Below are 23,949 nucleotides of genomic sequence, written 5' to 3' on the forward strand. Positions count from 1 at the left end.
AAAAAATTTTCTTTAAATATATAAACATGATGGTAGCTTTATACAGGACAAATGTCACAGGGGAGTTCTATTGCATCGTGAGCAACTGTAGACAAAGAACTTTTGGTCTCCTTGTACATGTACTGTGATAAAATAAAATAAAAAACAAAACAAAAAACTAACAGGCAATTTTAAATGCCCCAAAATATACAAGCACTTAGGAGAATTAGGCTTTAACTTAATTTTTTAAATATAAATAAATTCTTTCACTCCCCTCTCTTAAAATTCCCTTGTATAGAATAAGACCAATGCTGCTGTTTGGCAAACTGGCTCTCATATTCTCAGTACAGGTTTTACCATCAGACGTCACTGTAAGAAGAGATTAAACAAAAACCTGTAAAGATAGGGATAGGGATATGGATGCTTTGATTACTGACTTACCTGGCAAGTTAGTAAAACATTGACCTGTAACAAACATGCAGCCAATGTCATCTGAAAATTCTAAACTGCTGTCCTCTAATCCAGGATTAGAAAGTCTCAAAGCTGTACTATTCAAAACTAAAGTAGCAATGTTAAAGCCTTTACTTCTATTCTTATTGGTTAACCCTAAAGTGAACCTGTCCGAGTAGAATTATGGAAGCTGCCATTACTGACTATTGTAGATTCCGGGGTTTGTCACCATTATCTATCTTTCCATTCTCAGGGAATCCCCAAGACGGGAAAGTGAATTACAAAAGAGGGTAAGAAAGGATAACATGGCTGGCACTGGAGTTTGCCGTTTTGTAAATTAATAAAGGAAGCTTTTGTGTTACTTTTCTGTCAGCCTCATTAGGGACTGCCACATTTTTCAGAGAATATGAACAAACATTTTTCTCACCCATGGTTAGTGTTTGGCTGAAGCCATGTATTATCAATCAATTGTATTTACGCTTTTTAAATCGTAAATCACAAACTACCCAAATTACCCTGATCAAAAGTTTACATACCTTGGTGATTTTGGCCCGATACCATGCATACGTTGACACAAAAGGGTTTGAATGGCTATTAAAAAGGTAACCATCCTCTCACCTGCGATCTGTTTGCTTGTAGTGTGTGTGTGTGTGTGTGTGTGTGTGTGTGTGTGTGTGTGTGTGTGTGTGTGTGTGTGTGTGTGTGTAAAAGGTCAATGAGTTTCTGGACTTTTGACAGACCCTTGCATCTTTCATCCAGTGCTGCACTGACATTTCAGGATTCCAAATCATGGGGAAAGCAAAAGAATAGTCAAAGGAATATGAAAAGATATCCAAGGAATTGAGAATGCCAATCAGCCATGTTCAAACTAATCAAGAAGTGGAAAATGAGGGGCTCTGTTGAAACCAAACCACGGTCAGGTAGACCAGCTAAAATTTCAGCCACAACTGCCAGGACAATTGTTTGGGATGCAAAGAAAAACCCATAAATAACTTCAGGTGAAATACAGGACTCTGAAAACATCTGGTGTGTGTTTCAAGATACACAATAAGAAGGCACTTGAAGAAAGATAGGCTGCATGGTCGAGTCGCAAGAAAGCCATTACAACGCAAATGCCACAAAGTATACCTCTTACAATGTGCCAACCAGCACAAGCCTCAAACCTTCTGGCACAAAGTCATTTGGACTGATTGAATTGAGCTTTTTGGCCACAACCATAAAACACTATTTGGAGAGGAGTCAACAAAGTCTATGATGAAAGGTACACCATTTCTACTGTAAAACACAGAGCTGGTTCACTGATGTTTTGAGGATGTGTGAGGTACAAGGAAATTTGGTCAACATTGATGGCAAAATGAATGCAGTGTTATCAAAAAATACTGGAGGAACATTTGCATTCATCAGCCAGGAAGCTGCCCCTTTTGGGAAATGCAGAGAATTTTTTTTTTTTTTTTTTTTTTTTTTACACAAAGCTGTCAATAAGATTTTTTTTTAACACACATCATAGGCATACTTAGAATTACACCTCAAAAACACTTCCTACTTCTACTCCAGAGTATGGCAATACCATGTGTGAGACTTTCAATGTCTGGACTGATTTTATATTGGACATTGTATCTTATGTATCACACAAATCAACCAATTGCCCCCCAGGAATGACATGTCACTGGCCAGAAAGTATAGGAGGCTACAGAAAACAAACAAAAGAGTTCTTATGGTTCCAGGAGTGCGGTTGTCCACAGGAACATAGTCAGTTGGATGTGCAAATGGGTCAGTTGAGGCACAGGCAGAGACGTCATCAGCAAACAGGCAAAGGATTGGTACAGGCAACAGGCAGAAACGTGGTCAATAAACAGGCCAGGGTTGGTACAGGTGACAATCGGGGACAACTGTGACTGGCTGCACAATTAGGGTTTGTTTACACATGAGGTTGGGGAGTGGTTAAAACAAGACCGGCTGAACAGAATTACAAATATTGTGGTAATTCTATTTTTTCAAAATTTACACATCGAAAGAAGGTTTGCAGCCATTTATACATTTTCCTTTCTTGATGGACTTATACATTTGGGTAGCTCTGCCCTCACTTCTTTCCCATAGGGCGCCACTCACATGAAGTTTGAGGCTGAACCAGAGGCCGCGTTCCATAACTAGCCTACTTCTGACACTGGGAAGTTAGCCATGCTGCCATGGAGTTCACCAGGAAAGCAAAATTACAGTATTTGCTAGGAAATTTTGTGTTTGCCTGGCCGACTCCATGGCAGCATACATTTCAGAACTATCTAGCCCAAAAAAACCTAGGGTCTCATGCTGAAAAAAGTAGTGTTTCAATCACAGCACTTACCCAACAGAAACCACGTGGATAAAATGTAGCAGTAAGAAAAAATAAATAAATAGCTACACACCACAGTGAGCCAGAACAGCCTTAGTGGAAGACATTTCACCCCCCTGCAAATATTCTTGGCATCCTTTCACGGGGTGACCACGAAGTCTACACATTCCTGGCGGAGTGAGTTGTTACAGCTTTTATAGGAATCAAGCCCTATATAAGCCAGTTGGCTAGCCGGAATAACCCATCCAATGATGTTTCCGGTAGAGCTTGTGAGCTACCATGCTTAACCACTTAACGACCAGCGCACGCCGATGTACGTCCTATTTTTGAAGAGGGATAGCTCGGTAACGGCAGCAGCTGCTGCCACAACCGAGATATCCATCTCTTCAGGTGCCGGTCGTCTGTACGATAACGGTGGTCTCCGCGGCAGATTCGCCACGAGATCACCGCTATCGGCGGCGGGAGGGGTGCCACCCCCCCCACCTCCCTCACGCACTTTCCGCCGCTTACCAGAGCCGTCGGTAACGGCGGAGGCGATCGGGTCCTTTTCCTAGCTGGGTATGGAGACGAGTGAGGCTAAGATGGCCCCCACTCATCTTTATACCAGAGGAGGGCGGAAGCGACGTCAAAACGTCACTTCCGCCCATACCTCTTAAAAGGAAAAAATTTTTTAAATGTAATTTTTTCTTTTTTGCATTTTAGTCCAAATATGAGATCTGAGGACTTTTTGACCCCAGATCTCATATTTAAGAGGACCGGTCATGCTTTTTTCTATTACAAGGGATGTTTACATTCCTTGTAATAGGAATAAAAGTGATCCTTTTTTTTTTTTTTTTTTTTTTTAAAGTGTAAAAATAAAATCAATTAAAATAAATAAGAAAAAAAAGGTTTTTAAAAACACCCCGTCACGACGAGCTTGCGCACAGAAGCGAGCGCATACGTGAGTAGCGCCCGCATATGAAAACGGTGGTCAAACCACACATGTGAGATATCGCCGCGATCGGTAGAGCGAGAGCAATAATTATAGCCCTAGACCCCCTCTGTACCGCAAAAAATGCAACCTGTAGAATTTTTTAAATAACGCTTATGGAGATTTTTGAGGCTAAAAGTTTGACGCCATTCCACGAGCGGGCGCAATCTTGAAGCGTGACATGTTGGGTATCAATTTACTCGGCGTACCATTATCTTTCACAATATAAAAAAATTGGGCTAATTTTACTGTTTTCTTATTTTTTTTTATTCAAAAAAGTGAATTTTTTTTCCAAAAAAAGTGCGCTTGTAAGACCGCTGCGCAAATATGGTGTGAAAAAAAGTATTTCAATGGCCATTTTATTCTCTAGGGTGTTAGAAAACAAAAAAATATATAAAATGTTTGGGGGGTCTAAGTAATTTTCTAGCAAAAAAAAATGTTTTAAACATGTAAACACCAAATCTGAAAAAGAGGCCTGGTCCTTAAGTGGTTAAAGTATCCCAACATGAGAGGCTGTCAATCCTTACTCCAATTGGACTGAAGTTAATCCCACCTGGAGCCGTTTGCCACCAAGGGATCCTTAAAATGCTGATCTTGGCAAACTTCCTGGCATAAGTGATAGCCCTTAGAGAGGCTGTCTTCATGGCTCAATTTTTTTCTAAGCTGGACTGAAAAGAGATTTTAACTGGAGCTGGCAAAGAAGTCCAGACCAAGTGGTAAATCCCACGTAGAGAGCCTTGCCTCTCCCTCGATTCTCAGATACAGCCCCTATCAAGATATTGGATGAGTAAGGTATAATTCACCCATGAGATATTGGCTACAACAGAGGAGTGCAGAGATCTGCCCACTAAAAGAGCTTAAGATCAGTTGAAGTCCAGAATGTACTTGACCTGAAGAAAAATAAAAAGTGGTCAAAAATGTAAAATCTTTAAATCCTGATGTAGGCTTTATAGATTTTAGTTGAGAGAAACAGCCAAGGCTGATTACTCTCTTCCCCCCCAGGACAAAAATTGGAAAAGAAATGAATGGTGCATTATTGCACCCTGCTACAGATGTCACCTGAGAGAAATGACTGGGTTCTGAGAACCCAGTACTAAAAGCAGGAAGCAAAGCCTGTTTGGGCAATGGGGAGTTACTGTGATGGATGCCACTGTCTTTAGCAATAGACCCCCCCCCCCCCCCCCCAAAAAAAAAATCTGTATATGGATTGGACTGGAGGGAAAGCATAGGGCTTGTGAAACCTTTCCTGATGTGTCACAGCATCTGTACCCAGGGCTTGCTGACCCAGGCTCCAGGGGAAAATATTTTCCAGTGTCTAATAGTAAGGAGATGCTAGCATTTCTAACTCTGAAATCTTGCCCAGAGCTGAAATCCACTTAAAGAAACCTGGGTGTAGAAACCACGTGTTGCCCAATTAGGGCACAAAATATGGATTCCTTCCAGAAGTTCTGCATGTAGACTGCCTGAAATATAAAAGAGATTCTACCCAGGTCGCAATCATCTCTACCTCTCTCAGTAGACTGATCCTGCAGGTTCCAATCTGCCTTTTGATATTGAAAACTGTGATTTAGTTCAGCCACATCCGAGACTAAAAAGCCTGTCAGGTGACAAAAAGGCAAAGGGAGCATATAAGGGCTGGCCAAAAATCCTGAATGTTCAAAACTTCCCAACAGGGGATTTCCACTGGCCATAGCTCTGCAGCGCAGATTTACTACTGTCCCAGCACCCAAGGATTTATCTGTTTGTGAGCCATGAATAGCTAGATGCATGTCCAATGTTGGAGAAAAACCCTTCTGGACAAGAAGCCTCTTCCACTGAGCCCACTTTAATATAAATATGGGATTGATTATGGTGCTGGATCCTCATTAAGCATTGAGACACCGAGTGGTAAAGAGAAGAAAATCAGGATAACCCCACTGCCCTACCAATCGGTATACTCTAGTGGCAAAAATGTTATTCTGAACCCTGATAAAATCTCAGATACACAAGGATTTGCATAGGGGACAGATGAGCCTTTTTTAAAGGCTAGCCAGCCAACCTCTTGTAGGGCTCTGAGAACTCCCTCTGTATTCTGGAAAGGGTTCTCTGTCTAGAGAGGGAGAGAATTGAGAAACCAACTAGCAAGCATGTAAGCTGCATAATATCTTGAGCCATGTACGTCAGATTATGAGACAGCTCTAGGGAGCTAGAAATGGGCATCTCTCCGCGCTACAATAGTACTCGTCTTCAAATTACATCTGCTGGAATTGGAATTTCCGTCCCGAGACAATAAGATTTTACATTGGTTAGCAGAACTTGGCTATTGGTGCTGGAGCAAAGGATTCCTCCTTGAAGGTGACAATGTCCAAACATGGCCTGAAGTACTTGTCCTGAGGGTCCAAGCATCCAAAACCAAAGCTGTACTCTCCTACCAGAAGAGGCGCTACCAGGTACCCAGAAGATATGTATGGGTGGCACAATCTAAAATAGGACCAGGGAGCATCCTATCTTCTGGAGCTCCATGTTGACTTTTTTATATTTGGACTCTCTCTTTTCAATTCTTTCTGGACTCCAAGCCAGCACTGCAGGAGCAAACCTCTTTGGAGTTGGACACTGATTCTTGAACTGCAGTCTTTCACTCGACAGACATTTACTTTGAGGCAGGAGACCAGAGTAAACAAAATCCCAGCTCATTGCCATCAGATGAAGCTTGCCCTTAAAAGGAGGACAGTTTTAGCTCTCGCAATGCAGACATGATCTCTCACTTGTCAGAATTATTCTTTAGGGCAGAATATTCTCCATCCCAACTTCCACTGCATTGGAAGAGTAGCAAGGGTTAAGGCTGGTTTACAGGCTACAATTGCAGATATACCTCCTAAAAGGTCAACACCAACACAAAGTTATTACTAGAAGAAGCCGCACCCCCAAAGACACACCCAATCACCATGGCTGAGTACACCACTGAAAGACAGCATCCCCCAATGGCAATGAAGCCATGCATCTGGCTAATCCCATGAAGGCCACATCAACCAAATAGACGACACCTTACGCTGGAAAACCTCTTCCTCAAGTGTCTAATCTGACATCCTGCAGTGCAGGTAGAAGTGTCCTGGTTGGGGTTTGAACTGAGAAACCCAGTGCTGTAAAGTAGAAGTGCCGACTACCAATGCACTTTGCTGCTCTGGCCTTTTGTTCGAATTTTGCATCACTCTTTTAGAAGGAGCTTCGAGCATAGATATTGTAGGGAAAAATTGCAACAATCATTTGGAAGAGTTAAAAACTTCCATTGCAGGTACCACCGCAGGATCTTACATTTAGGCATTCTAACAGACTTACAAATAGGAGGTAAAAAACCCTGCATACAGAATATTCCTCATCCACATCTTCCTCTAAGGAATTTTTTTAATGGCCTAAGAAGAATCTGAGACCAATTGACTGGTTCTGGAAGGAAAAAAGCTGGAAATTGGGAATCCTTGCACAGTTGCAACAAACCCCTTTAGAGCGTCTTGGCTACTTGTGACATGTTGATTGTCATCCTCCATGGTTGCTTGAACAAAGCAGGAATTTATACAGGATTTTGCCTGCCAAGGCATGAGCACCAAGGGCCCAGTTTATGGTGTGCATGCAGATCTGGAGGAGCTTAAGAGCCCAATAGTCAGCTTCCCATACACCTGAAAGAAAAAAAAAGCTGGACAATCCAGCTAAAAGGTACCAGAAGGGAAGAAACTGCCCCCCCCCCCCCCCTCCACCTACTAACCTGCATAGAGCAGTCACAGCATAAAGGGATTAGACTGCTGGCTGCACAAGGACCTGTCTCAGTAACAAATCCCTACCAAACAGGGATACTGAGCAAGTCTAAAGGAGAACTCCACATTAAGAAAAAAATATTTAACATGTACAACTGCTACTCAAGTTATGAAGTAACTTAAAAATAGCAATCCCAAGTCAAACTGCAGCTGCTGAAGTTTCCCAAGCTACCAAAAGAGACAATCTAATCATTGTTTGCTAGGCAAGAAAAAAAAAGAAGAAAAACCCTACAGGGTTAACTGTTAAAGGAATACAGACAGTGCAGCTTCCCACATCAGAGCACTGTGATTCTATCAGGTGGCCAGTGAACCAGACCCTGCCATACAGAAAGTAGGCTATATTAAAAAAAGTTATGTTCAAGACAAAAAAAAATAAAAAATGTAGGAAACTGCACCAAACATTGATAAAATGTTGCAATGCACATAAAATCATGTAGAGCATAGCAATCTCCATAGGTTTTTGTTTTGTTTAAAAAGTGGAGTTACCCCTAACAGCCCACACATTGTCTAGTCAAGTGCCTTCTGCTGACTAGACACATTGACTAGACACATTGTCTAGTGAAGTGCCTTCAAGCCACACATACTCATGTATCCTAGACCTCTTCCGCAAGGCAACCCAGATCCCTGAGGCAGGAATGTAGCTGCTGTATTCAAAGTGGACACAGCTACCTCCTGATAGCATGGCAACTGGCCAACATAAATGCCCAATTATGGCTGAGCCCAAATCTAGGTATTGATAACCTGTAAGTGTGTGATAAACACCACCCCCTAACAGCTGGGAGGAAAAAAAAAAAAAACCCCAAACAGGATAGATCCTATGAGCACAAAGTAACGAGGCCTCTGGCTCAGCCTCAAAATGTAAGAGTGGGGTCCTATAGGGTAGGAGCAAGGGTGGAACTAACAAAACACATGATGCCATGAAGTCTGCCAGGAAATCACAGATGGAAAACACCAACGCTCAAGCCAAATTACATTCTTACAAATAAGAGTATAAATATATATTTACTCTCTATAATACATGTAAATAATGTGAAATATACAAATTTACAACGCAAGAAAATAAGTGGAAAAGAAACTCTCAATGTGTACTAAAATTACTTTATTACAGTTGATTTTTTTTTAAACATTTCCTTTGCTATGATACAAAGGATAATTACAAACAAAATATTACATAGGATTTCTCTCCTTTTCTGACAACTTGGTAACAGCTTTAAATGCACAATCTATACAATTAATACAGGTTATATAATATATTGTGAAACCAGAGGAATACCAGAATACTGACATTACACTGTACAAGAGACCTCACTGTACAAGACCCCAACAGGCAGTGGTGTAGATACACAGCACTGCGGATAAAATGCACACCCGCAGGAACTCATACCAGCAGAATATGGTGGAAAAGTAACTGGGACTTGCGTTGACCTATTTAGTTCCAGAAAGTTTTGCTGAAGACCTAATGCTATAAACAGAATCATTCTGAAAAGAAAAAGACCCTCAGCTGTATTCCACATGGGGTAAACTTGCCAACTGTATATAAACCCATTCTATTCGTGCTGGTAAAAGGACTGAGTGTATATAAAATGATTTAAAAGCAGCTGTTAAAATGTGTGCATGATGTAACAAGGAACTGCTCTGAATGTTAAAAGCCAGACATTCATGCAAGTGCTTGAAATGTTACCCATGTAAGCAGATCAGTCCATGTCACAAAAGCCTGACTTAAAACATGGAGCAGGTATGATAATTATAAAAATAGAACTGTATTTTTTCCTGAAGGGAAATTCCTGTGGCATGACTTACAATCACGGCCTTGAAAAAGGTTTTTGCTATGTGGAGAGGCAATAAGGCACGGCATTGGGGTTATTGATTATCAAGTGAACAAAGGTGTCATGCAGAGTGGTTACACTGCTCGCTAACTATACTGGCTGCAGTCATCTCATGAACGTCCACTGAAACACATTTGTCTCTTACACATTAGCTAGCAAATGTTATGATAGCACATGGTTGACTTTAAGGCAAGCAGTGCTTACTTGTAGGTAAAGCAATCCTTGCATTTCAACTACACAGAACAGATCCACTTTTTTTTATTTTTTTTTAGGTATTTGCCAGGTAGACACTGCAAAAGTAGCTGTTAAAATATAGTTAAATATACCTGTGGCTTAGGCACAATGCAGACAGCCACAGAGAGGAGAAAAAGAAAACTGTATAAGGCATCCTGACTTTTCATTTCTGAAGATCATCAGAATTCCCTGTTCGGTTGGGATCCATCACCTCGCTGTGGGGTTAATAGCGGGGCTACTTTATAAAATATAACGAGATACCCAATTTGCTTAGTAGATGTTGCTACAGGTGAAATTTCTAAATAAAAATGCTGGGTACCTGCATAACGACGATGCTTCCAAGTTATTGTGCACTGTGGGGCTTCTGAATTGGCAGTAAATTTAGCAATTTTTTTAATAAAATCTGTTGGCTCCTCCCCCACTAGTTCCTGTAATTCAAAAGGCAGTCCATATGCAAAATAGAAGAGCTCAGCAAACAAATGGCTGCTCCTAAGTTTCAGCTGAATTTGCGCCTTAGAAATTAAACTAAATGTACTTAATTTCATCCAGCTTTAAATGGATGACATTTCAAATGCTTGATGAAAGTTCATCGAAAATGATTTTGGTAACAAATAAATCTTAGGCACCTTTTGTTATCTTTCCCTGGTATCTGCGGGTGTGCATTCATATTCTCGCTGATTAAAATGGCATTATTAACCAAAAATGTCTTCACTAAATAAAAAGGGGGAGATGTTTGTTTGTTTAGATGTTGCAGACAGTGGGAGTGTACAGAGTAAAGTGAATAAAAAAAAATAAAAAATAATCAAACTTAAAAAATATATATTCTTGTAACTTCTACAAATAAATGTGCAAATAAAAATTCTGAAACATGCCGGGAGCAGGAAATGCAACAAGCATATATAATTAACATGATAAACTGTGGTTGGTTTGCAGTTTGATGCTGACAGGTGACAGGTATGCATTGCAAAGAAAATGGTTAAATGTCCCCACCCTTTAGGCTACATTCAAAATGGAAATTTAGGCCACTGCGAATTGTAGCAGCAGGAATCTTCTGATTCCTACTGCGGCTCTGAGCGGTTTGGCGAGGCCGCCCATCCCGTCCATTACAAGGACAGATTGCTGGCTGTGCAGACAGCCACAAATAATAGCAGCTGCCAGTGACTTGTCATAGTGGACAGGGTCAGGAGCAGCACCTAGCCACTAAGAGTCACAGCAGAAAAGGAAGAATCCTGCAACTACAATTTGCACCAGCCTAAAACACCAGAACTAATGTGACCTTAGAGTCCTACAGCTACAAAGTCACCCATGGCAAAGCAATACCGATTTTTGTAAGACTACCATTACGATCAAAGCATCGTTTCTGTATTAAGAATAGAGAAAGAATAAAGGCTGCTTGCCTCCTAACCTGAGAAAAATTACTCAGGAACACTGACCTCCTGCATGGGTACATACATCTTGTAAGCTTGGAAACTGACTTTTTGTTACGAGGCTCAAAAGGAGACTGCATACACCTTAAAGTAACATTCTACTTTAATTTCATGAGCAGGATAGGAGAAGATTAATGGCAAGTGATACCAATATTCTATTTGCTGCAGATTAGATTTTTTTTTTAAAGAAGGAAAAAAGAAAAAAAAAAAAGAGCACATAGCATTTTAATTTAGTCCCATTAAATTAAGTGATAATGTATAGCTGCACTGTGCACTATTTCTGAATTGCCTTTCTATTTGGATAGGTTCACCAACTTGGCTACATAATGGACAAATAAAATAGAATAAAACTGCACAAATGCAAAAACATAAATCACGATTGTATGTTACTGCATATGCATAGTTGTGAAAAGGTTCTAAAGTTGTACTACACTGTGTGTGTCACAGGAACACATGGCCAGCAGAGAACTGGATTATTTTCACACTAAAATAAAGCAGCAGAAAAATCCCCTGGATTTTCATCCACTGTTGGACCTTTAAAGTTAAGACTGTATGCTGTCATACAAAAGTGTCAAAATTGCCTGTGATGTCTGACACCCAGGCTGTTACTATGGGTAGTGCTACTACACTCTCATCTTACAGGACATAAGTACATTAGATTAATTTATAAAAATATTCAAATAAAAAGGCAGCCACTCCCTACAGCCTGAGTTTATGATTTACCTTCAAGCTATTCATCTTACCGCTGATAATGCACCACAAGGACCTACCTACAATGCCAATCAGAAAGGTCTTCCCTTTATGTAGTTATAGGTAAATCTAAAGGAGATTGTACAATTGCACGGCCATGTACAACCATGTATAACCTAAACAATTTTACGAACTTACATTTCCCCTTGCAGAAAAAGTTGAGGATGTATTCATTGCAATGTATTCCTGGTGCATCTGTCAGCAATTTGGCAAATTTCACCAGAGATGAGAAATAAAAAAAAAAAAAAAAACCTCTGAAAAAAAAGGTCTGTGAGGGGAGGCTGTATTCAGTAGACAATGTTAGACATTTGTTAATATATATGTTAGACAATTCAAACGTCGTGTTTTTTTTTTTTTCTCTGCCAATCTTTTTTTTCCCCTACACAATACAAGCAAGCGATTTTAAAATGTACAATATACACAAACCCACCCCTTTCCCCACCTCAGCTTTTGATATTGAACTCTTCACAAGCTCGATGCCACACAAATTTGGACTAGGCCAGTCCAGCGATAAATGTCTGTTATATGGCTGGCTGAAATGGGCACAGGGATCTCTTATAAATAGAATTCTCTCTCATGTTTAGCAACTTAAAAGTGTTAATAAAAAAGGCTCTAGCATTTACAATTTATTAAGTCAATATATCTTTGTGTATTTATGCACTAAATATTTTTTTTCTTAACATCGATTATTTACACCAGTGTCTTTGCTGCTCTCTCACCACCCACATAATCAACAGGAAGAATAATTCCTGCTGGGGAACTGGTGAAAGACCAAAATAAAAATAAAAAATAAAATAAAAAAAGTGTGGTACTAAAAACAGAAATAATACGTGACTTTATAAAACAATGGTAAGCAACCTGGGGCTTTCTAGCCATCTAAGAACTACAGGTCTCAGGAGACCATTGCTAATGACATGCTTGCAGCTGTAAGTTCCTCTTTTGGGTGATCTTAGGTTACCTATAGCAGTTTAAAACTTTCTCCATCTCAAAAATCCTTACACTTAAAATGTACTATTAATCAAAAATACATTATAGCCTTTATTTGATAAAGCACTGAGCAAAGTGCCTTGATGCAAAGCAGCCAATCAAAATTCATCTTTTATTATCTCTTATTACTCTGACCTGCTGAGTTCATATTGGCTCCTTAGAACTTCTGCAAAACATTGCTCTTTGAAAATAAATAAAGCCATTATAAAGCTGTCCTAGAAAAAAACAATTTAAAAAGTACAACTAAAAGGCAAAGTTTTTTTAGTTTTGGATAGAGTGGAGATGGATTAGAACACCTGTCAGTTTTTATTGTGGTCTGTGCTCCCATTACAGAGATTCACCCTCTCCATTTGTCCCATTTACCATTATGATTTAAAGTGGAAGTAATAGAAAATACCACACTTTCGGTTGTCCCCTGAAAAGTAAGAGTATAAATCTCCTAATGGGGACACTAATCCCTTAATTTGCAGGGATTTCCTCTCACGTCCTGTTTGGCTACAGGACAGGAAGTGAAGGGAAATCTCCAATGGGCCACGGATGGCAAAAATTAAACTGACAGGGAAGGCTATAATCCTCTTACTCTATCCAAAATTTCAATAAGGTTTTGCCTATTGTTCTACTTTAAGAATTACCTACATCAAATTAACAGGTGGGAGAGTTGCAACCTTTGCCATCTTTTCTCAAATTATTTTTTTTAATTATTATTACATAAAAACAAATCCCACAGCATCAACAGGAAGCATGTGGACAACCTCTTGAAATAGATCATGTGATTAGTAATTAAGACTGGTCTTGAAAAATTGTTTTCTTAACTTGGCAGATTAGTGTTGAATGGTATCAAGAGAATAGGAATGTTTCACTTCATACCGCATACAAGACGAATATGTGCACAGTTTAAACCAATACAAAAACAAGGAAAAAAAAAAATCCTCACCAAATTAATATAAAACTTCTGTATTTCTCAAACATGGCTTGATTCCTAGCTTTCAATGCAAGTTAAGTACCACGCTTGTGTATTTCTTAACACTATCCTAGGATTAAAAAGTGCAATGTTATTATCAAGCCAAATCATGAAAAAGCTACATACAAGCCAACCACTTCCCTACTGAGCACATTCTCATTCACAAGTCTAAGCCCTCATTGCACACAGGACATGTTAAAACACAGGTTTTAGAGGTGTTGATGTTTTTTTTCTTTTGGCTTTGAAACACTCTTCAATGTTAGCCTATGTATCTATGTACACATAGGCTTTTACAAGTGTTTAGATGCAGGAGCACTTAGAGGCAGAAAACAAAAAAAAATCCCAGAGCCAAGTGCTTTCAGGGGAAGAGTGTTTTACCACAAAAAAAAAAGCCTGATGCATGTAAATGCATCTAAATATGCATTAATGCTAGGCATGTGAGACGCTCAAGCATTCATTCACTTCAATGACTAGAATATTCTGGCCAATGAAATAAATGAATGCACAAGCGCTTGCTCAATTACACCTAAACGCATTTTCAAAAACATGGCTTTAGGTGCATTTGACACTGCTTTACGCCTGGCATTTAGAAGAGCTGGGTAAGCGCCCAATGTGCATGGGGCCTAAATTGGCACATCTAGCAAAGGTAGCATAATGTGGTATCATTAGACATATATATTTGGTGGGATATCTGGTTGTTGGCACATAATTACTGCACAGGGGTAGACATGAATTACCATCATTTAGGGTCTAATCACACTTGTACATGTTTCTGCAGTTAAATGCATAAATTGTAATGTGTGAAGAAAGCAGAATCCCAATATTTCCTATGTGGCTGTTTCTCATCTATGTACTCCATCAAAATCATTTAAAGGGAAACTATAAAGGGCCCCTTCACACCTATGTGTGCACATTACCACGTGTGCTGCAACAGGTGTGCATAGCTGTGAATCAGTCCTAAAGGCCTAGCCTACCCAAACTTCTTCATATACTCGTGCTCCCAGCTATTTCCCCTGCAGCCACTAAAAAGTCAAATAAAGGAGTCAAAACACTGCTTCACCATTATCCATAAACCACAGGAAAAGGGGAGTGAAAAAAACCTGCATAGCAGAGATGGCTGAATCTGGAAAGGCAGGTGCAGATACTTTATATGAATATCTGATCCTTCAACTGATTTTAAAGGGGAACTCCAGGATAAAACAAAACAAAAAAACGCTGGGTTATAAATGGTTTCATTTCAGGAAGTGTATGCTACCTCCTTAATCTCTGCCTGTTATTTATACTTTAGATCTTTATATGAGTGCCATCAACAGTATAACTCAGTATAATTCTAGTGCTTCGACAGGAGACTTGCGGCTCTCCTACACAGCAGCCATCCAGTCATTTGCCCTCTTCTCAAACACAGAACACTTTGCATTCTGTGAACCCATTAAAAAAAAAAAAAAAAACTGTTCTGAGAATCGACAGGAAGAGAAAGAACTTACTGTAGTGAATAATTTGTATGTGAATCTATGGATGGGGTAATTTAGTCAACCCATAGCGGCATTAAAACTGATTTGCAGCTAGGTATAGATTCTTATTCACCAATTTACTATTTTGCTAAAATAATCTTTAAAATCAGATGACTTCCTAACAGCTGTATGACTGTTAATAGAGGCAGTCTTTGGTCAGCCAAGCAAAAGAACCTTTTACTGAGATTAATGAAGCCCTGCACAATTCAAATAAATCTAACTATAGCTACCAATAAATTAGAGGATATTGAAAATTCCTTTGTTTGGCAGCCACATTCACTATCCAGTGTAAAGGTCATGAACAAAGCCAAAGCACTGGAATGTAGTCAGGCTTATCATTGCAGTTATCCTACGTTGTTGTTTGAAAGTTTACAAGTGGAAAATTTTCTGCTAATTGCCTTTCCTGAGGCTATGATCAACTAGAAAAATTAACCAGGATATTACAGTACAAAGAGACAGCGATAAGAAGGAAAAGCATGGGACTAGCAAACACCTCTTCCCCCTAAAATGTAATGCAGTCTATGATGTCTTTAGGTTGGCATGTTAAACTGAACTTTACCAGAGCGGCTGTATATGTACACGCCATACTGTGCACTGAAGCTTTGATATCACGGGCCAAATATTCAATTGAAGAAGATACTGAAATTATTAGTTACCCAGTGTATACAGTCGCTAAAAAAAAAAAAAAAGTATATGAACCGCTAGAAATGAATGGGTTTTCTGCAGTAATTTGCCATAATGTGATCTAATCCTCATCTATGTCACAATAACAGACAATGCGCTTGAGCTGATAACACTTATGCCCTGTACACACTGTCGGGTATTCAGACAACAAAATCCGTCTGATTTTTTTCTGAAGAATTTTGTCCTAAACTGGTGTTGCATACACACGGTCGGACAAAGTTGTCGGAAAATCTGACCGTTCGAAACGTGATGACGTCCGTTCTTTACAACAGGACCACGTTGAGGCTAGTAGCCAATAGCTTTGGTCTTGTAATTTGATCTGAGCATGCGTGGCACTTTGTTCAATCGTAAATCTCTACAAACGATCGTAAAAAGTCAGAACGGATTTTTTTGTCTGCAAATTTGAGATCCTGCTTTCAAATTTTTTCACGATCGGATTTTCCGACAATATAATCCGATCGGACCTTTTCCGTCGGAATTTCCGAACGTGTGTACAGGGCATTACACAATTCTAATGTCTCATATTTTTACTGAACACACCCATTAACTTTTACAGGGTCAAGAAAAGGTAAGTGAACCCACAGACTAATTACCAAAAGCTAACTGGAGTCAGTAGTTTGCACACTTAGAGTCCGCTTATTGAAAGGAGTTTGGATGTGTGGTTTAGAGCTATTTTGATTGATAAACAACACAGAAAAACGTAAGATTGCGGTTCATAAGAAGCATCAGCTGATGTGAACCATACCTCCCAAAAGGGGGCACTTTGAAAACACACAGCGCAAAAAGGGCACAGTTTACCATCAAAACATCTTCCCAACAGTAAAGTATGGTGGAGCGAACATCACTATTTGAGCTTGATTCACTGCCTCAAGGCCTACACCACTTGCCATCATTGAGGGGGAAATGAAATCCTAAGTTCACCAAAATATCCTACAGGATTGTCAGGGTGACTGTCAGCTGAAGCTTAATAGATGTTGGGTGATGCATCAGGATAATGACCCTAAGCATTGAAGTAAATCCACCACAAACTGGCCTCAGAAAAAGAAAATGGGCCTTTTGGAGTGGCCCCGTCATAGCTCGGACCTTAACCCCATAAGGATGCTGTAGAATGACCTCAAGAGAACCATTGACACAGACGTTCTATAAATGTGTCTCAGCTGAAGCAGTTTTGTAAAGCTGAATGCTTGAAAATTCCTCCTGCATGTCTGGTCCAGAACTATTGAAAGCGCTTTAAGTCATTGCTGCCAAAAGGAGGTACCACCAGCTATAAACTCCATGGGTTCACTCACTTTTTCCTCCAGCATCGTTAAAGTTTAATGGGTGTGTTCAATAAAGACATGAGACATTAGAATTGTTTGTTTTCAGTTTAAGCACATTGGGTTTGTCTATTGTGACTCAGATGAGGATCAGCTCACATTTCATGGCAAACTATTGCAAAAAACATAAATTCAAGGGATTCACATACTTTTTTTTGCCACTTTATATCTACTGGCACCCTAAATTTATGTATGGCCAAATCAGACATGGGAACCCATTCAAACATTCTAACTTAAGCTGGCCGTAGATGGATCAAAATCTGGCCAATTCAGCAGGGAATGGCCAATAGTCAAGCAATGTTTGGGCCCTTTCTGTTCACCAAAAGTTGATTGTTCAACTTCTGTCGAATGTACACGTTGGAAAACCTGCTACAGCCGCCGATCACGGTGTATTGTCCTGACAGCACCGGATCCTGCTGTCAGAATACAATGTCCCAAGCAGGGAGAAAAGGGGAGGTTGAATTTCTCCATTCACCTAGTTTGTGTGGACAGAGGAAACATCTATGGCCTGCTTCAGATAAAAAGGAAACTGTAGTCCAGTGTATTAGTACAATGTGCAACAGATATGGTGTAAAGTGTATTAACCCATAGCAATCTATCACATTTCAGTAAAATGAGTAAAGGATGCTTTGTGACTGGTTATTTATGGGCTCTGGCATTTTACAGTCTGCCTTATTCTGATCCATTTAAAAGCTTTGCCAGTTTGCCAAGCATAGACCTTAGGATTTATTGAAAGTCATTTTTACCATGGTCTAGGTTAACTTCCAACAAAATGTCAGGGGAAGTTTGTTATTTTAGATTTCAATAAAAATGATTCAGCATATGCAAAAATCGCAGGGATAATGTGTGAACTACCCCTTAAATCAGCTTTATTGTAAGGGGAATTAAACTTCAGATTTCTTTCATCAGTGTTGCACTATACCAGAATATCCACCCCGCAGTAAATATAATCCTGAACTGTTTCATAAACTCGTGGGTGTTCAGGTGGCAAATAGGGATAGCACAGTAGAGAAAGCACCAGTCCTATAAACGTTGCTAAGATTCTGGTGGCTTCACTCATGAATAAATGATGTTTTGGAATCTCACATCATTGCTTTATCAGGCAGGTTATTCATACTTTGTCAAGAAGAGAGCTTCTTTAACTTCTGGAGTGCTGGTGGCGCCTGTTCTCTCCTAGTGCATTAAAAGTTATTCATACACTAAGCCCACTTTAAGCAAATAGAGAATTTATAAACTTGGGTAAGGACATATATCTTAAGATGTAAATCTAATATCATGATTTTTCTGTGCAGATAAATATACAAGACAGATCCATTATGGCATGAAAGCAGCTGTATACTGTAGTGTCACTTTGCTGCATGCACAATTTTTTGATCGTTGTAAAGTGCTGGGCAGCCCAATTAAATTTAATGGGCTGCCCTCGTGCAATATGCGTCACACACATTTAATGCACCGCACCAGGTTTGTGTGAAAGGGCCCTGAAAAGCACCTACACACATCCAAAGCACTCTATTCACACATTCACTGTTCAGTTTACTTTTCAGAACCCCTCATGAATAAATTATGGCGATCAGCTCTCAATTACCATGTTGGAACAACATCAGGCAAATCATTACTAAGGGTTCCATATTTGCTCAGGTCTTAAATAAAGGTAAAAAGCCAAACACATGCCATCATATTGAGCAAACGGTGTGCAAACATTTACTAAAGCAGAGGTTAAGGGTTGAAGTACAAAAGTAAGCATTTTTAGTTGTGGAAAAATCTAATTCTGACAAGGGGCCGTTTAGGGAGTGTTCTACAAATATGAAGATACTTTAAAGGTGGCCCCTTTTTAAAGAAATAAGGCAGGCCATAGACTGAAAATTTCCTTCCTGAACCATGGCTTACAGGAAAGAAAAAAAAATTCCCCATAAACACAGACAATGCTGACAGGGGAATCTCTCCTGCCAAGACATTGTATTCACCCAGCGCCAGTGATTGTTAGTGGCTATAATATCTGCTAGCGATAATAGCAGGTCAAATCTGGCAGGCTGGTTGTACCCAAGTTGATCAATCAACTTGGTACATTCAGCCTGCCCATATGCGGTACCCACCTCAGCCGGTTCCTGCTGAACTGGCTGGAGAGAGAGAGAGAGAGAGAGAGAGAGAGAGAGAGAGAGAGAGAGAGAGAGAGAGAGAGAGAGAGAGAGAGAGAGAGAGTCTTGTTTAGCTCAGACAATGCTGAGGTGGAAAAATTCTCACTTATATAGCACTGGAAAAAGTGAACCAGCAACTTCAAAAAACAAAACTACTAAGATGACATGAAAAAAAGCATTTGATCACAAGCTGAAATAATTAACAGATGCTCTTTCAAGAAAAAAAACAAAAAAATAAAAAAGCTTGCAAATCAAACTGCTCCCAGCTGAAAATGGGTTTTATACTGTAGTGAAAAGGGAAATCCAATAAAGGATGTGTGTGCATGATAAACATTTTTTGTTTAAACGTTCATTGAAATAAAATACTCTATTGTTTTACTAATGCCTCCCAAAAATATTAACGCTCCGGTAGCTAATGTGTATGACACAGCCAGTTTGTTTAATGTAGTGAGTATAAAATTAAGAAAAAAGCAGCATACCAATATCAATAGAACGATACGTTCTGAACCTTAATTACCCGAATATTTTCCCAAATGGAAAAATATCAACTTACTCAAACACTTTGTTTTGTTTTAATATGTAATGCTGCTTGTATAGAGGAAGATTTTCTCTAACTGAATTGCTAAAGCAGGACTATAAGTGGTACCGCCAAACCCCATGGATACGAAAAGCTATTGTGGACTGAGATGACATAGGACCTCGGGAAAATAGCCCTTGCCACAAATCCACAGTTTTTTCAATTGGTGGACCACTTTAACCCTTCAAGCATTAGTGCAAATGCACAAGGGAACATATAATGCATTATTTCTATTTTCTAAGTCCTGGGAACATACCCAGAACATGCATTCTGGCGCCTCATGCTTTCCATATCTGACCCGCCTGCACAATTTCAGATCTGTCCCCAATTTCAGCAGGATTCGACTTCCTGCTATTGGCACTAACAATAGCACCTAAAGAATTAAGAAAGCATTGAACTAAAATAGCACAATTCTCAAATGTAAAAACATACTTGGCTCACATACAGCTGAACATGTGGCATGACATCACTGATGTCTTGTGCTGAAAGAACTCAAAGTACTAACAAATACAAGAATATAGGTAATTTGACAGCTGCTGGCTGTAACAGGAATGCCTCTTAGCAGCACACCTACCAGTGCAATGGCAACCAGAGAACAAAACGGATGGCTGTTTGTGACAAGATCAAGATATGTAAATTCAAAACTAGATAAAAAAAATAAACTAAAAGTGGCATTAAACAAAGCTTTACCGCTAGTCTCTTGTACCTGCTGGGAAGTTCTCGCATACAGAAAGCATGACACCCATAAAAATAAACCACTACAATAGCACAAATGCTGTCTGCAAACAATGCTGAAATATATTCCCCATATTAAGCATGCCGATAAAGCCCGAAAAAGATTATTCATCGCTGCACTCCAGCCAGGTACATCAGAATGCAACAAAAAGCTGCAACTAAAATCTGCAGATTACTCAGCCATTTAGTTTGACACGTGGCACACACTGATTGCCAATATTCTGTGGTAGCCTTGAATAGACACAAAAGTGCACAGACAGTTTTCGCATGAAAAGATATCCAAGTAAGAAGGTAGTGCTGGTTTGCGTTAACCACATTAACATGCACGGTTAATGCAGAATACTTTGAAAATCCCTGTTAACCAGCACATTCTTCAAACAACAGAACCTGATTAGAACATTTTTGGCCTAACTGCAGATAACGTAGTTTGATAAGCAAGAAATATTTGAACCTATTCAGTGATGGTTATGACCTTTGTAATAAGATAACAGATTACTAAAAACCCAAATGGGTTAACCACTCACACAACAGAAAACAAAAAACAAAAAAAACAAAAAAAAAACTTAATGACTTCATGAGAGTTAGAAAAGACAATGCCCTAAAGGAGTGTAGTGATGGACATTTAGAGCCAGGGAATGTACCAAGTGCCCACGGTATGGATACACTTTCCAAATATAAACCTGTGTGTCTTGCTTTGTACGAGGAGTAATGCAGCTTCACCAACCACTTTCAAACGATAGCCACCTTCAACACAAAACCACATACTTTACTTTTTTCCCTCTCACTTATCTGTATTATAAACCCAGCAGCCAATGCAATCATACACTAGATACACACGTACATCAAACCCTGTACAAACTGATTAAAATACAGCATGTGTAGGAAGCCTTATTTTGCAGCTGCTCAGTACCATTGAGGAAGCTGCTGTGAGGACATCTGTAGGCAGTTTGTGTTGAATGGTCAAAAGAAATGGCCATTAAGTTCTTCTTGCAGTTATGTATAAGACATGTGTGAACCATTGGATATCTGTGAAGTAACACTTGTGCTCCTGCTCATTCCCTGCTCTGTCCGTCCCCCAGAAGCTGTCCGCCTCAGAGCCTGGGGGCTGTTGCGGACCCCCATTGTACTACCACGAGGGACACCTTGCACAGACCCTGAGGGATGACCCCATGGTTGGGGCCCACCTTGCATTGGGTGACCCCAGGCTTGTGGTGGGCCTCCCATGGGGTGACCCCAATGAGGTCCAGGGCCTCCAGTGGGATTGTGGGACCAGCCAGAAGCTCCCGGGTAGCTGTGGCTGAACGCCTCGGGGGAGAGATTGGAAAGTATCATGTTGCTAAAGCCTAATCTCATGCTTTCAGAGTCAAATGCTTCTATTTCACGAGCTTGACGTTCAAGGAGGCTTCGTATTCGCTCGGTTCTCTCATTCTGAAGAGCCAGCATTTCTTCTTCAATCTAGAAAAAAAGGCATCAAACCAAGTAAGAATTTTAGAATATGCACAAAAGGTACAAAATACTTGTTTCTATAATGTCTCAAGCACAACTGCCAAACATTTACATTTCATGCACCACTGTCATTTACAGACTGTAAAATGGAAAACTGCACATGTGGCATGTGAGAACATTTGGGCACCTTTCTATTTCAGTCACTGGTTTCAACTGTGTAAATGCTCATTACAAGTTTAAACTGCCTAAACAGCTTATTAGGCCTTAATCAAGTAACGTGGAAACAATTCAGGCGTTTAATTCTCTCTTCCTTGAAATTTCTTAGGTTGTTGTGCATGAATTTACACAGTGAGCATCTGAAAATAAAGATGAGCCACTTAAAAAAAACAAAAAAAAAAAAACAGGAGATTTGAATGTTTCTTGCTGTGATTTCCATTTGGAATGCCCAAAACAGAAATTAATCAGCATTGTCAGGTATGTAAAATCAAAATGCAGATTCTCTGCACAGGACCTCTAGAAACTTACCTGTCGCAGCAGGTGTTACTGTACAACACAGCTTGTTAAATATAGCCTGCATGGTACAGCCAAAAGAAGGAACCCCTACATCTGATCTCATCACAAAAAAACATCAAACATTTTTTTCTACATTATTGACTTCCTGATGGGACAAAGTCCCCCTAACACTAGCTGCAATGCCAGACAGGACGCCCTATCTTTGGTGCTTGACAACCTAAAATGTGCAGCTAGCAGGAAGATGTCTGCTTTGTAGTGCCTGTCTTAAAGCGGAGTTCAAGTAATTTTTGTGTTTATAATAAAAGTCAGCAGCTATAAAAAAAAGTGTAGCTGCTGACTTTTAATAAAAAGCCACTCACCTGGTCCCATGATCGAGTGGTGCAATCACATCAGCCGTTTTCTACCTGTGTTCTCCCTCGGTGGCGCTGGCATCTTTACTATGGGCACCTGGCTGTGACAGCTTGCGGCTTCACAGCCGGGTGCCCACTGCGTATGTGCGAGTGGCACTGCGTGCTGTGACTGATCCTGAAGTCTTCTGGGACTGGTCATGAGTCCCAGAAAGGGGGTGGGGGAGTAAGGAAAACTACAGAAGCGTGAGAAGGCAACTGTCAAAAATCGGGTACACGCGCCCCCCCATGCAGAGAAATAGGAGGATGACACACCACACCAACCTCTGCTTGCTGGAAGCTGGAGACAGGCACTACAAAGCAAAGCAGCCTTGTCCTTGCTAGCTGTACTGCTGGACAGCCGTGTGCCAGGGAAGGAGGGGTCCTATCTGACATTGCAGCTAGTGTTAAAGGCCACCTGGGGAGATGAGATAAAAGCACTTTATGTGCTTTGTGCCATCAGAAACTCAATCTAACAAAAAAATATAAATTCTTCAAAAGGCACATCAAAGGCTTATTTGCTGCATTTAGGGCAGCCTATTCAAATAGGTTGGCCTTTGTTTGAAGCCCACCGACGAGCCAAAACATGAGCATATGCGTGAAACATAACAGTGTGAATGGCGGTTATGTTGGTTCTCTGCAGAAATGTTTTTTTAAGCAATCTCCCTTAGAAAAACCTCAAAACACAGAAATGACCAGAAATTGCCACAAATGTGAGTATAAAACAAAAAAAACAAAAACAAAACAAAAAAACAAAACAAAAAAACACAATAAAAACTGCACATACCCCTTTCCTTTAATACTAAAAATTGGGCTTGAATAGCCACAAGATTATCATCAACAGGCCAGCCTGGATCTCGCCTATAGCAGCAGAAAAACTCATGGCCGACCACACTCTTTTGAAAGCTCATTTTATTGAATAATTTGGCCTTTAAAAAATTAACTATG

General features: G+C 40.0%; 1 protein-coding gene across 2 annotated transcripts in view; it reads right to left on the minus strand.

Annotated features, from left to right (window-relative positions):
* Positions 1-8,595: 8,595 nt before the first annotated feature.
* Positions 8,596-23,949, minus strand: part of TAOK1 (TAO kinase 1) — a 141,732-nt gene continuing 126,378 nt past the window's right edge. For both annotated transcript variants that reach the window (XM_077480362.1, XM_077480363.1), the window contains exon 21: positions 8,596-22,111. In XM_077480362.1, the coding sequence (XP_077336488.1) occupies positions 21,650-22,111 (462 nt within the window). In that variant the 3' untranslated portion in view covers positions 8,596-21,649. The remainder of the gene's footprint in view (positions 22,112-23,949) is intronic.

This window comes from Lithobates pipiens, unplaced genomic scaffold, assembly GCF_037356315.1.
Source record: "Lithobates pipiens isolate NorthernLeopardFrog02 unplaced genomic scaffold, aLitPip1_a1.2 Scaffold_16, whole genome shotgun sequence".
NCBI lineage: Eukaryota > Metazoa > Chordata > Amphibia > Anura > Ranidae > Lithobates > Lithobates pipiens.